General features: G+C 43.1%; 1 protein-coding gene across 5 annotated transcripts in view; it reads right to left on the reverse strand.

The window, feature by feature from the left end:
• Positions 1-5,422: 5,422 nt before the first annotated feature.
• Positions 5,423-14,106, reverse strand: part of OFD1 (OFD1 centriole and centriolar satellite protein) — a 63,679-nt gene continuing 54,995 nt past the window's right edge. For all 5 annotated transcript variants that reach the window (XM_060137850.1, XM_060137851.1, XM_060137848.1 and 2 more), the window contains 5 exons: positions 10,564-10,683; positions 7,372-7,529; positions 6,457-6,615; positions 5,858-5,925; positions 5,423-5,564 (listed from right to left, as the gene is read on the reverse strand). In XM_060137850.1, coding sequence (XP_059993833.1) covers positions 5,522-5,564; positions 5,858-5,925; positions 6,457-6,615; positions 7,372-7,529; positions 10,564-10,683 — 548 coding nt within the window. In that variant the 3' untranslated portion in view covers positions 5,423-5,521. The remainder of the gene's footprint in view (positions 5,565-5,857; positions 5,926-6,456; positions 6,616-7,371; positions 7,530-10,563; positions 10,684-14,106) is intronic.

A 14,106-nucleotide genomic window follows, 5' to 3' on the forward strand; every position in this document is an offset into this window, starting at 1 on the left:
CTCTCACTATCGCGGCCTCTCTTGTTGCGGAGCACAGGCTCCAGACGCGCAGGCTCAGTAGTTGTGGCTCACAGGCCTAGTTGCTCCGCGGCATGTGGGATCTTCCCAGACCAGGGCTCGAACCCGTGTCTCCTGCATTAGCAGGCAGATTCTCAACCACTGCGCCACCAGGGAAGCCCCAAGAACTGGTTTTTTAAAAACAGAACTGACAAGCCTTTAGCTAGATTAGCCAAAAAAAAAAAAAAAAAAAAAGAGAGAGAGGACTCAGAATTATAAATGAAAGAGGAGACATTTCAACTGATACCACACAAATACACAGGATCATAAGAGATGGCAGTGAACAATTAAATGCCAACAGACTGGACAACCTAGCAGAAATGGATAAATTCCTAGAAAAATACAACCTTCCAAGACTGAATCATGAAGAAATAGAAAATTTGGAGATACCAGTTACTAGTAAGGAGACTGAATCAGTAATCAGAAATCTCCCAACAAAAAAAAGATCAGACGGATTCACTGGTGAATTCTACTAAACATTTCAAGAGTTAACTCCAATTCTTCTCAAATTCCTCTAAAAAACAGAAGAGAAGGGAACACTTCCAAACTCATTTTGTAAGTCTAGCATTAACCCAAGACACAAATCAGACAAAGACACTATAAGAAAATTACAGGTCAATATGCTTGATGAACAAAAAAACAAAACTCCTCAACAAAACATTAGCAAACAGAATTCAAGAGGACCTTAAAAAGATCACACACCATGATCAAATGAGATTTAGTCTAGGGATGCAAGGATGGTTCAACATGGGCAGGTCAATCAATGCAAAATACTTCCTTAACAAAATGAAGGATAAAAACAACATGACTGTCACATTAGATGACACAATTCCACATCCTTTCATGATAAAAAAAAACTCTCGACAAACTGAGTATAGAGGGAACGTGCCACAACATAATAAAAGCTACATATGAGAGACAAGCCCACAGGTGTACCATCATTCTCAACAGTGAGAAGCTGAAAGCTGTTCCTCTAAGATCAGCAACAAGACAAGGATGTGTACTCTCGCCACTTTATTCAACATAGTACTTGAAGACCTAGCCAAAGCAATTAGGCAATGAATATTAACGATGAAATATCAGAAAGAGAAATTAAGCGAACATACCATTTACAATTCCATTAAAAAGAGTAAAACAAGCTCATGCAGCTCAGTATTAAAAAAACAAACAACCCAATCCAAAAATGGGCAGAAGACCTAAATAGACATTTGTCCAAAGAACACATACAGATGGCCAAGAGGCACATGAAAAGATGCCCAACGTCACTAATTATTAGAGAAATGCAAATCAAAACTACAATGAGGTATCACCTCACACCGGTCAGAATGGCCATCATTAAAATATCTACAAACAATAAATGCTGGAGAGGGTGTGGAGAAAAGGGAACCCTCTTGCACTGTTGGTGGGAATGTAAATTGATACAGCCAGTATGGAGAACAGTATGGAGGTTCCTTAAAATACTAAAAACAGAATTCCCATATGACCCAGCAATCCCACTACTGGGCATATACCCAGAGAAAACCATAATTCAAAAAGACACATGCAACCCCAGTGTTCAGTGCAGCACTATTTACAATAGCCAGGTCATGGAACCAACCTAAATGCCCATGGAAAGACGAATGGATTAAGAGGATGTGGTATATATATATACAATGGAATGTTACTCAGCCATAGAAAGGAACGAAATTGGGTCATTTGTAGAGACAGAGATGCACCTAGAGACCGTCATACAGAGTGAAGTAAGTCAGAAAAAGAAAAACAAATTCCGTATATTAACACATATATGTGGAATCTAGAGAAATGGTACAGATGAACCAGTTTGCAAGGCAGAAATAGAGACAAAGATGTAGAGAACAAATGTATGGACCCAAGGGGGGAAAGTGGGGGGGCGGGGGGGTTGTTGGTGGTGGGATGAATTGGGAGATTGGGATTCACATATATACACTAATATGTATAAAACAGATAACTAATAAGAACATGCTGTATAGTAAATAAATTTAAAAAGAAGAGTAAAACACTTAGAAATAAATTTAACCAAGGAGATCAAAGATCTGTACACTGAAAACTGTAGGACGCTGATGAAAGAAACTGAAGACAATACAAATAAATGGAAAGATATTTCATGCTCATGCACTGGAAGAATATTGTTAAAGTGTCCATTCTCCCCAAAGCAATCTACGGATTTAATGCAATCCCTATGAAAATTCAAAAGGCATTTTTCACAGAAATAGAAAAAACAATGCTAGAGTTAGTAACTGTAAATTACACCACAAAATAAAATGAAACCCCATATAGGTAAAGCAATTTTAAGAAAAAACACAGTTGGAAGCATCATTCTTCCTGACCTCAAGCTATATAACAAAGCTATAGTAAAACAGTATGCTATTTGCATAAAAACAGACATATAGATAAATGGAACCGAATACAGAGCCCAGAAATAAACCCATGTATATATGGTCAATTGATTTCTAACAAAGGAGCCAAGACTATATAAGAGGGAAAAAATAGCCTCATCAATAAGTGGTGTTGGGAAAATTGTATAGGTGAGTGCAAAAGAATGAAACTTGACCCCTATTACACCATACACAAAAATCAACTCCAAATGGATTAAAGACTTGAACGTAAGACCTGAAACCATAAAATTCCTAGAAGAAAACATAGGGGGTAAACATTGGTCTTGATGATGATTTTCTTTATTTTTGCTTTTTGTATCCAATCAAACAAGTGAGACTACATTAACTAAAAAGCTTCTGCACAGCAAAGGAAATAATCAACAAAATGAAAAGGTAATCTACAGAATGGGAGAAAATATTTGCAAACCATGTTTCTGATAAAGGAATAATATCCAAAATATATAAAGAACTCATACAACTCAATAGCAAAAAAAAACCCCAAGCCATTCAATTAAAAAATGGGCAGAGGAACTAAATGGACAATTTCTCCAGAGACAACATACGAGTGGCTAACAGGTACATGAAAAGGTGCTCAACTTAACTAATCATCAGGGCAATGCAAATCCAAACTACAATGAGATATCACCTTGTACATACTTAAATAGCTATCATCAAAAAGATAAGCGATAACAAGTGTTGACGATGTGGAAAAAAGGGGACCCTTGTGCACCGCTGGTAGGAATGTAAATTGGTACAGCCACTATGAAAACACTATGGAGTTTCCTCAAAAAATTAAAAATGGAATTACCATATGATCTAGCAATTCCACTTCTGGGTATTTAAAGGAAATGAAAACACAATCTTGAAGAGATATCTGCATTGCTATGCTCACTGCAGCATTATTCACAATAGCCAAGATAGGAAAGGACCCGAGCGTCCATCAAAGGATGAATGAATAAAGAAAATGTGGTATACATAACCACAGTGGAATATTATTCAACCATCAGAAAAAAGGAAATTCTGCCATTTGCACGAACGTGGCTGGAACTTAAGGGCATTATGTTAAGTGACACAAGGTAGACAAAGACAAGGTTTGTACGATCTCACTTATACGTGGAATCTAAAAAAGCTGAACTCGTAGAAACAGACAAAAATGGTGGTTGCCAAGGGCTGGGCGTGGGGAAGAGGAGATGTTGGTCTAAGAGCACAAACTTGCAGTTGGAAGATGAGTCAGTTCAGGGGATCTAATGTACAGCAGGATGATTATAGTTCATACTGTACTATCTACTTGAAAGTTGCTAAGAGTAGATCTTAAATGTTGTCACCAAGTGGTAATTATGTGGCATGATGCAGGTGTTAATGCTCTGGTGTTTATCAGTTTGCAATACAAGTATATCAAATCAACATGTTCTATAGCTTAAACTCACACAATGTCATACATCCATTATATCTCAAAGCTGGAAGGGAAAAAGAAAGTTACCTGAGGTGCTGTTGAAAGAGAAGATGCCAAGTTCTTGGTGGCGATGAGGCTCTGTGTATGATGGGCAAAGTGTAATAATGAACGATGCCTGGACAACTAATTTCTTCACATTATTTTCAAAGGTATACTTAAATGAAAAATTCCTTAGAAGCCTAAGGAATAATAAATATCCGCAAATCTCCTTCCCGCTTTGTTATGGAACTTAAAGGCCAAACAAGTTTCACCGGCAACAACAATTGAGCCCAGTCTGTATACATAAAGGGAAAGGAATCCTCTAGGGTTTTACTGAGCAGACAGACCAGCCCAGCCCTGCCTGTGCTAGATGCTGGGTGACCACCTGTTAGCACTGAAAGTCTCACGTCCTGGAAAACCCCTAAGGCCAGGCACCCTCAGAGGAGTTCTGTGTGCACTTTTTGGTGACTATACCGGCAGTGTCATTAAAGAACTTTTCCGAGACACTCCCACGTGCAAGCCAGACGCTGGGCTGAGAGCTGCACGGGTACAAAGATGAAGGGGAGGGCGAGCAAATGAGTCCCCTCTTCCCTTTGTGGAAGTTATGCTGGTGCTGCATTTGATTGCAGTTTCCTAGATTTGGGCGATGTGTGGTTTCTAAAGGTCATTCTGGAGAGGGACATCTGATGGGTGACCCACTGCAAGTCCCAGGATGTCTTCCACCAGACCAGCTCCAGAACAGCCCAGGTCAGAGGCAGTACTGGTCTCGACACCTGGGTATACATCTGGGCTCTGTGACCTGATGGCCATGAGACCTTGGCCAAGTCACTAACCTCACTGTGCCTCGCGTTTCCTGATCTGTAAAATGTGGACACTCACAGTACCTACACTTTGTATGGCTGATACAAGCACTAAATGAGTTAATACCTATAAAGGTTTAAAACTATACCTGGCACACAGCCAAGTGCTCGATAAATGTTACCTTCTCTTTTATCACCATTTCAGAAGGGTTTGTGTTGATTCTCAAGAAAAAGATGTCAAAAGTAAAAGACCAGAGGTGATATAATACTATTTCTAGAGCCTAGAATAGAAAAACCCGTGTCTCTATGTTCAGGGACAAATCACAAACAAGAGTGTCAGGGAAGACGGCCTTCTGTTTGACAGCTGGTAGCCCGACTCTGGAGAGGAAGGAACACAGATGAAACTTCCAAAATGCAGGCCTAGAACTTGACCAATAAGGTAAGTTTTCAAGTAGACATAACCTAAGACAAAAATGCAAAAAAAAAAATTAGCAGCTCATTTCAGTGTAATGAAGGGCCTAAGAATGAGACATGCTGAAGAGGTGTCCCTTTGTGTTTTTTTTGAACTATATTTTATTTTTTATACAGCAGTGTCTTATTAGTTATCTATTTTATACATATTAGTATATATATGTCAATCCCAATCTCCCAATTCATCCCCCCGCCCCACAGATGTCACTTATTTTTCATTTATACACTATAGTACCAAACAGAATTATGAAAAAAAAAATCACACTGGATCACACATGATTTTTTATTGAGCATTTCGTCTTATCACAGAGAAATCATAGGCCTTTAGTTACAGTATCTGAGTAAGCAGCTGCACAGCAAGAACACGGTTACCAAGTGTCATCTGGTTCCTCGTGAGAAAAGCCTGTCAAACTAAATTAGGGAAAGACAAAAAATTTAAAAATTTGTTAAATTCCTGTTAAGTTTATTCAGGGATCTCTGTCATGCTCTCTTTCCTTCCCTGTGGGATTTCTGCCCTTGCTTACGATCTGCATCAGTAGCAATTTCACAGGTTACAAAATGCAATCGATTTTTTTTTTAAGTCACTCATTTTGACTGATTCAGTTTCTTAAAGGCAAACTCAGATATCTGAACCTTTCCCTGGCTGACAAAAGCAGCAATATGATAATGGTTTGCACAAGAACACAACGTAGGAGACGCCATACCTTTCATCTTTGTCACTAGATGGCAGTGTGTCCACTTGTGAGTCCTCTATGACCACCTTTTTTGAACTCTGACACAAAGGGGCGGGGAGAAGAATTTTGCAATTAGATGTGGATTCATTTTATTAAACACTTTATGATTTCTCTAAGAACTACTTTTGAAATATATATGTAATTTAAGCGTCTAAAAAAGCAGTGACTTTTAAACTTGACATTTAGCAAGCACATCAGAATAAACTACCTGGAAGGCATTCTCAACACCCATAGTACTTTAGACTTACATCAAATATTACTGTCTTAGGGCTAATGCGTTCAGTATTTGTTCATAGGGCTTTCATTACATTTATTTCTTGTTCTTAAAATAATAGAGACATCCCAACTTTCACAAACTTTGACAAATCAAAATCTCTTCAATCTTTTACCCAAGCAAAAGGGATGACATTTTGTCAGGAGTGTACTGAGGCTCCATGTGAACTCTGGACTATCTATGCTTTTACCTTTGTCCCCAGTGGAGAAGGCAGATCCTAATCCCCCAGGTTTCAAGTAAACCACAGAAGCCCTCGGCACCCGCACCCACAGACGCCCGTCCACAGCATCGGCACCTTATCTGTGGTATCCCGGTCTTGACCCCATTGGAGGATCTTCATGTACTTCTCTAAAGGATTTTCACTACAGACAGATTTAGATTTGTCTTTCGTTTCCTGAATGCTCATTTCGAATTCTTTTTCCATTTCCATCTTCAACGATTCTTCAATTAGCCTCTGAAACAGGTGAGGGCCAAAATAAGAAATATACAATGACATCTTTTAAAACTTCTAAGGGTTGAAAAATGCACAGTAATATAATCCTGATCCTTTAAGTACAACCTGCATGCCAGAGAACTGTTTCTTTTTTTAACTGAAGTCATTGCTACTATCAAAGGGGGATAAAAACCTGTCATCTCAATGAAGGAAGGGATGAATCTGCCTCAACTGTCCTGTGCTGTAGACCACATTAACCAGGAGGCCAAGGACCCCTCACACGGAGGATTAGTTCACATAAGCCTCAGCAGGCAGGCGAAGTGGCCCGAGTCACCCATCTGGGACCAGAACCAGGGCCAGAAGAGCACCAAAGGCGGAGGGCAGGGGTGCCCCGGAAGCCACCTCCCCGGGGTTCCTTGAGTCCCAGCTAGCCAACCCTGCGAGTCTCTTCTTTCAACCTCATTTGCAACGAGAAGATCAACAGCAAAACAAGGTCCTCCTCGTTTCCGAGCCTGTTTTCAGGACCAGATGAGGATGCACATGAATGGGGCTGGCCATGCTACCCTGAACCAGGAAAGGCACGAGGCCTGCACGCCCCGCAGCCGTCCTCAGTGCTCTCCAGCAAAGAAGAGGGTCGGAGGCCACCAGTGGCTTGTTCACTTATCTGCCGCTCCTAGGACTTCAGGACACACGAAGGACTCACCCTCCCAAGAGCAGGGCACTTGCTGCAGGGGGCCACGAAGCGGCTAGGACAGAGAACTCACTGCGCATCCTCACCCTTTCCTGATCCAGCTTTTCTACTTCTTGCCGTTCCCTTTCCAGAGCTTCTTGCCACCTGCTCTGCCTCTGCTCTTCTCCCTGACTTCGTTCCTTTGCTTGTTGTTCCCATATTGTTTCTTCTTCCTCCTGTTCTCCAAGTGGTTTCTGATCTACACCTAACGAGACAGAAAATAAAGAATCAACAGCTTCCAGCAGCAGACTTTTCAAACAAACTTGGGATCGGCTTTGGCAGGGGCCTTACCAAGCCCCAGGGAGACCGCGTGATTCTCGGCCGCCTCTGTGCACCTACTTTGAGCAACTGCTCCCCACTCACGGCCTTCGAGGCTCCAGACCCACTCCCGGGAGCGAGCGCCGCCCACCTCTCACCTCACTGAGATGAGCCCAGGTCATCCTCAGCACCATGACATCCACTGTCCTCCCCTCCGCCCCCATCTCCTCCTTCCTCCATCCTTGCCAAGGCAAGCCCTGCATTTCTGCCTCTGCATTGGTTTCCAAGCCCGCCCCATCCTTAGGATTCTGATGCACACACATTTGTCCCCATTTACTTCCACAGCACTTTTGTCACTCCCCACCCGCCACCCACTCCCACAGAGGCACTCGAGTCTCCTGAGCCCGGAGCACGACAAAACCACCACCCTCCCCGCTTCCCCACTCGGGCCACCTTGCCGTCACCCCACTTCCTCCGGGCTGATCCCTCCCCAGGGTTTTGGTTAGCACCTCCGTCCTGGTCATCCCCACACATTCTCTCTCATCCTGATCTCTCTCCCAGGCCTCACATCCGTGCTGTCAGCGGGGCAGTTCCCTGCCAGTTGCATTCCTGTCCCTTTCACTGCGCTCTTCCTACGCTCTGCCCAGCAAGCCACCAGGGCTTATGGCTTCTGCCTCCGGCTCCCACTGCTGTGGTGAGGGTCCTTACCACCAGCTCCTCACAGCTCCACTACCGGAGTCTACGCTCTCCCCAACACCAGTCGCTCGGCCTTCAAACAACCCCGCTTCGTTAGCACCAGTCACTCCCTGAAGGCCAGGATTTGCTGTGTGTCGTCTCTGCTCTGGCAGGGTCCACACCCACGGCAGCCTAGGCCCCGACACCCTGCCTTTTTCTTTCTGCACTGACTTCCTCCCCATCACCACCACTCCTGCACCTGAAACACCCTATCCCCGCGCCAGCACACTCACCAATCCCCGACTCCAGCTGCTCTTGCCTGCTCCCACCCTCGCGTCCGCGGGCTCCCTGACCCGACACGCTCCCTCCCCCGCCACCCCTCCCACAAAACCCTACCTACCCCGCGAGCCCCAACCCAAGCGCACCTACGTGTCCCCACAGGGACAGGGAGCCTCTCCAGCGCCATATTCACACGGTATTTCGTGCCTGCCTTGCCCAAAACCCTGTGTATCTTTTTACTACTTCTATTCCTTCCAGGCGAGGCCCATGCTTTAATTATGTGTTGACTCCCTATAGCCCACAGCACAAGTCCCTGTGCCTCACAGGTTTAATTAAATTCCAATCGTGCTGATGATTATGCTGACCTTTCTCCACCAGCTCCAGTCTACAACCTCATTTCTTCCCCCCTAAACAATGCTGAGAAACAGACAAACTCGTAGATTCACACCAGAGGACTTTGAACCTCTTTGCCATGCCCTGTTCTACATCACCAACAGAACTGAGCTAGCTTTCCTAATAGGAGAGAGGTAACAGTCTTCTCTGTCCCTTGATCCTGGCCATGAACTTGAACACCAGAGGCGGCAGCTGGTCATTTCCACAGGCAGAAATGCAACCTTCTGCCTCCTTGCTGGGGGAGAAGGGTCACTCCCAAATGGTGTCGCTTTCTCACATGGAACAGGGACCTCAGATAGGAATGCTGTTTGGTGCCAATTTAAAAAGTTAATGAAGGAAGAAAAAAGGGCTCCTTCTTTGCCGTGGGGTATACTTTGTGGCTGCAGAGTGGCATACAAAAACCTCTTGGACAAAAACCTCTTTGGATTAAGAGTTTAAAAAAAAAAAAAAAGAAGCTTTTCCACTGGCCCCTCAAAGATACCAAATTTCAGCCTTTTCATTTCTCTTTGGGCCCAGATGCAGAGGTCACATGAACAGCAGAGAATTTCTCAATGATCAAAATGTGGCCACACTACTTAATAATCATTTAAAAAGCCATTATTATAATCTCCATTCCATCTCAGAGGCAGAACACCTATCTACTCAGTTGGTTTTCCTTATTCTATTATTATTTTTTTTTTTTGCGGTACGTGGGCCTCTCAATGTTGTGGCCTCTCCCATTGCAGAGCACAGGCTCGGGACGCGCAGGCTCAGCGGCCATGGCTCATGGGCCCAGCCGCTCTGCGGCATGTGGGATCTTCGCGGACCGGGGCACGAATCCGTGTCCCCTGCATCGGCAGGCGGACTCTCAACCACTGTGCCACCAGGGAAGCCCTATTCTATTATTTTTATTCCCATCTCTGCCAGACGGCTGCCCATCAGGTCCGCTCTCAGGTGGCCACCATCCCTACTCAGTACCCATCCGACTGGAGGTCCTTGGTGATGGCTTGCTGACCATCCCACCCTTTCACTAGAAGCTCTGTGAAGCAGGGACTTGGGCTGGTTCACTGCTGAATTCCCAGCCTCCATGAAAGTGCCCAGCACAGAAAAAGCTCTTGATCAAGCTGCCCTGAAAGAGTGCTTTCCAGAATGATTTACGTGGGAATCAGCAAAATCAACCCTCTCAAAAAACTCTTGCTTCTGTCAGCAACTCACATATTCCTGAGTACTGTGACTTCAAACAAACTGCTTACAAGAGGCTTTACGTAGGTTTGGGGGATGATGTTCTCGGAATTTGCAAACGACTAGTAGGTGGTTTTACTTGAGGAATTGCCAGTATAAGGCTTCAGCACTTTGCTCCAAGGAGAAAAGGACCTGGCTATTGGCCAAGCCCCGAACCAAAGCTCCCATCTACCCCTCCACAGGCTGCTAAGGGAAGGGGGGAGTCTGGAGAAGGGAGAGGGAGAGACAAAGTGGGCCAGACAAGTTAAGTCTGATGATCACTTTTCCTCCAATATCATCAGCTTTTCTGAAGACTGAAATATAAAGGGTTAACTTTCCTAATTTTTTAAGGCATGAAGGAAGCAAAGAGACAGAAAGAAAAATAATATTAATTATTATTATTAACATATCTCATTAGTTAAAGAAAAACTTACTTGGGTACTGATAAGAGACACGTCTGGCAGGCACAGTGGCTGCAGCACCGTCCACATGAGGCACGTTGCCAGCAGGATGGAGGCCGTCCATCTCAAACTGCCTCGGTACGTTCCCTGCATCTACATGAGGTGCAAACGAGTCCCCCATGAGTCCTTCACAGCAGCAGCAAGAGAAGGGAGGGTGGGGATATCTCCTTGCTGAGCATTTAAGTTTCAGACAAAGCAACTGGGCCAGCTCTTTCCTTACAGGATTCCAGGAAGTCAGCCTAGCCACTTGCCAATGTATCTGTTTCTCAAAGCATTCTTAGGAGATTCATTTACAAATTCAATTTGTTACCCAGTAGGAAAATCAATCCAGTGACAGAAGAATTCACCTGGCTTGGCAGATAATCATTTGAATTCTATTTAAATATCAATGATTTAACAAAGTTAATGAAGTTGGTTACAAAGATTTGGTAAAACATACTAAGCCCTTTCGTTTACCTATTCAAAATACTATACACTCGGACTTGAGGATGAAGCTCACAAGGCAAACAATAGGTTAATATACAAATATAAAGACTTCCTGGGGGATTGGATCAAGATGGTGGAGGAGTAGGACATGGAGCTCACCTTCTCCCACAAATACATCAAAAATACATCTACACGTGGAACGATTCTCACAAAACATCGACTGAACACTGGCAGAGAACCTCAGACTTCCAAAAGGGTGAGGAAAACGCCAGGTGAGTGGGTAGGATAAAAGAAAAAAAAAAAAAGAGAGAAAGGAATCGGGACAAAACCTGCGCCCGTGGGAAGGAGCTGCAAAAAAGGAAAGGTTTCCGCACCCTGGCAAGTCCCCTCACTGGTGGGGAAACAGAGACCTGCACAGATGGCTGGTGCTGCCACCCGGCACCCCTCAGCCTGCTGGGGTGGTTGGGGGCTAGGTGCTGAGGCTCAGGCTTCAGAGGTCAGAACCGGGGAGATAGCCTGAGGGCGCTCGGGTGTGGTGTGTCACAACTGGGGGAGTATGGGAAGAAGCCTGGGATGGCCAGATAGGCAAGGCGCCGTTGTTGGGGGACGCGCAAGGAAAGGAGCGGGACCACCATAGGAGCTTCTCCATGCGCACTCTCAGGTGGCAGGGCACCGCTTACACAAGCTCTGGGGGCGGGTGCAACCACTGCCACTGCTGAGGATCCCACAACCGGGCACCAATCACTGCCCCTGCCCTCCTGGGAGGATGTTTTGGCCGCACACCTGCACAGCCCCTATCACAGGGATAACAACCAGCACACACTGAGGAAAGAGACGGTAAGCATCCAAACCAAAAACGGCCCTCACGCAAAAAGAATACTAAACTCACACAAGCTACGCAGGGAAGCTTTTGCATATAAATAGCGCTCCAAGACCACAGTAGATAACTGTTTCTCCTAAATTCACAGAGTAAGAGAAATATAAGTAAAATGCAGAAGCAGAGGAACCACTCCCAGGTAAAAGACCAAGAGAATTCCCCTGAAGGAACAAACAGTGAAACAGACCTCTTCAGTCTAACAGACACTGAGTTAAAAAAAAAAAAAAGAAAGAAAAGAAACTACTGAAGGAATTAAGGAAGGCTATCAACAGAAATGTGGATAACTATAAAAAGGAACTAGAAACTATAAGGAGGAGCTAAGAAAAATTAGAAAATTCATTTGCCAATACTAAAGGGGAGCTAAAGGCAATGAATACCAGAATGAATAATGAAGAAACAATAAGTGATCTGGAAGACAGAATAATGGAAATTACACAATCAAAACAGCAGACAGAAAACCAAATGAAAAAACAAAGCAATGTAAGAGACCAATGGGATAATATAAAGCAGGTCAATCTACCCATAATGGGGATTCCAGAAGGAGAAGAAAGAAAAAAGGGGATAAAAAATGTATTTGAAGAAACTATGGCTGAAAACTTGCCAAGCCTAAAGAAACAGATATCTAGATAAGGAAGCACAGAGAGTCCCAAATAAGGTAAACGCAAAGTAGACCTATACCAAGACATATTATAATAAACATGGCAAAAGTTAAAGAGAGAATTCTAAAGGCAGCAAAAGAAAAACAAAGTTTAAAAGATTAATTAAAAGATTAAAAGATAATTAAGATTAAAAAAAACTTAAAACAAAGATTAATTAAAAGGGAACCCTCCCATAAGGCTATCAGCTAATTTTTCTAAAGAAATGCTGCAGGCCAGAAGTGAGTGGCAAAATATATTCAAAGTCTTGAAATGGGAAAATCTGTAACCTAGAATACTCTACCCAGCAAGATTATCATTTAGAAGAGGAGGGGAAATAAAGAATTTCTCAGACAAGCAAAAACAAAAAGAAAACAGCAATACTAAACCTATCTGAAAAGAAATATTGAAAGGTCTTCTCTAAATAGAAAAGAAACAAAAAGATACAGGAAGGACGAAATCACTATTGGAAAGTAAATCACTTAAATTAGCCAGTATATATAGATCAAAAAGAAAAAATCAAAAACCAATTTGTGAAAGCGACAATAAAACAAGGAACAGCAAAAGGATAAACATGAAGACGTAAAAAAAAAGGACATCAAAACCATAAAAGGTGGGGAAGGAAAGTAAGAAAATGTAGACTTTTTTAAGAATGTGTTTGGGCCTATATGACTATCAGTCTAAAACAAGCAGATACAGGAAGGGGTTCACATACTTGAAAAACAGGGCAACTGCAAGTCAAAAACATACAATAGATTCACAAAAACCAGAAAGAAAACACAAGCATAAAGGGAAATCCTCAAACCACAAAAAGGAACAAAGAAGAAACATAGAATCAACTGGAAAACAAGATTTAAAATGGCAATAAATACATATGTATCAATAAGTACCTTAAATGTCAATGGACTGAACGCTCCAATAAAAAGACACAGGACTTCCCTGGTGGCGCAGTGGTTAAGACTCCGTGCTCCCAATGCAGGGGGCCCAGGTTCAATCCCTGGTCAGGGAACTAGATCCCACAGGCATGCTGCAACTAAGAAGCCCACCTGCCGCAACTAAGGAGCCAATGTGCTGCAACTAAGACCCAGCACTACCAAATAAATAAATTAATTAATTAAAAAAAACAACCACAGTGGCAGACTGGATTAAAAAACAAGAGCCTACAATATGCTGCCTACAAGAGACCCACCTTAGTGCAAAGGACACACATAGATGGAGAGTGAGGGGATGGAAAAAGATATCATGCAAACGGAAATGACAAGAATGCAGCAGTTGCAATACTCATAACAGACAAAATAGACTTTAAAACAAAGATCATAAAGAAACATAAAGAAGGACACTATATAATGGTAAAAGGATCAATACAAGAAGAGGCTTTTACACGCATCAACATATATGCACGTAATATAGGAGGCACCCAAATACATAAAACAAATACTAACAGACATAAAGGGAGAAACTGATGGGAATACAATAGTAGTAGGAGATTTTAACACACACTAACATCAATGGACAGATCTTCTGGACAAGATCAATAAGGCAACAGAGGTCCTAAATGATACAGTAGAGAGGTTAGAA

Source organism: Lagenorhynchus albirostris, chromosome X (genome assembly GCF_949774975.1).
Source record: "Lagenorhynchus albirostris chromosome X, mLagAlb1.1, whole genome shotgun sequence".
In the NCBI taxonomy this organism is placed as follows: Eukaryota; Metazoa; Chordata; class Mammalia; order Artiodactyla; family Delphinidae; genus Lagenorhynchus; species Lagenorhynchus albirostris.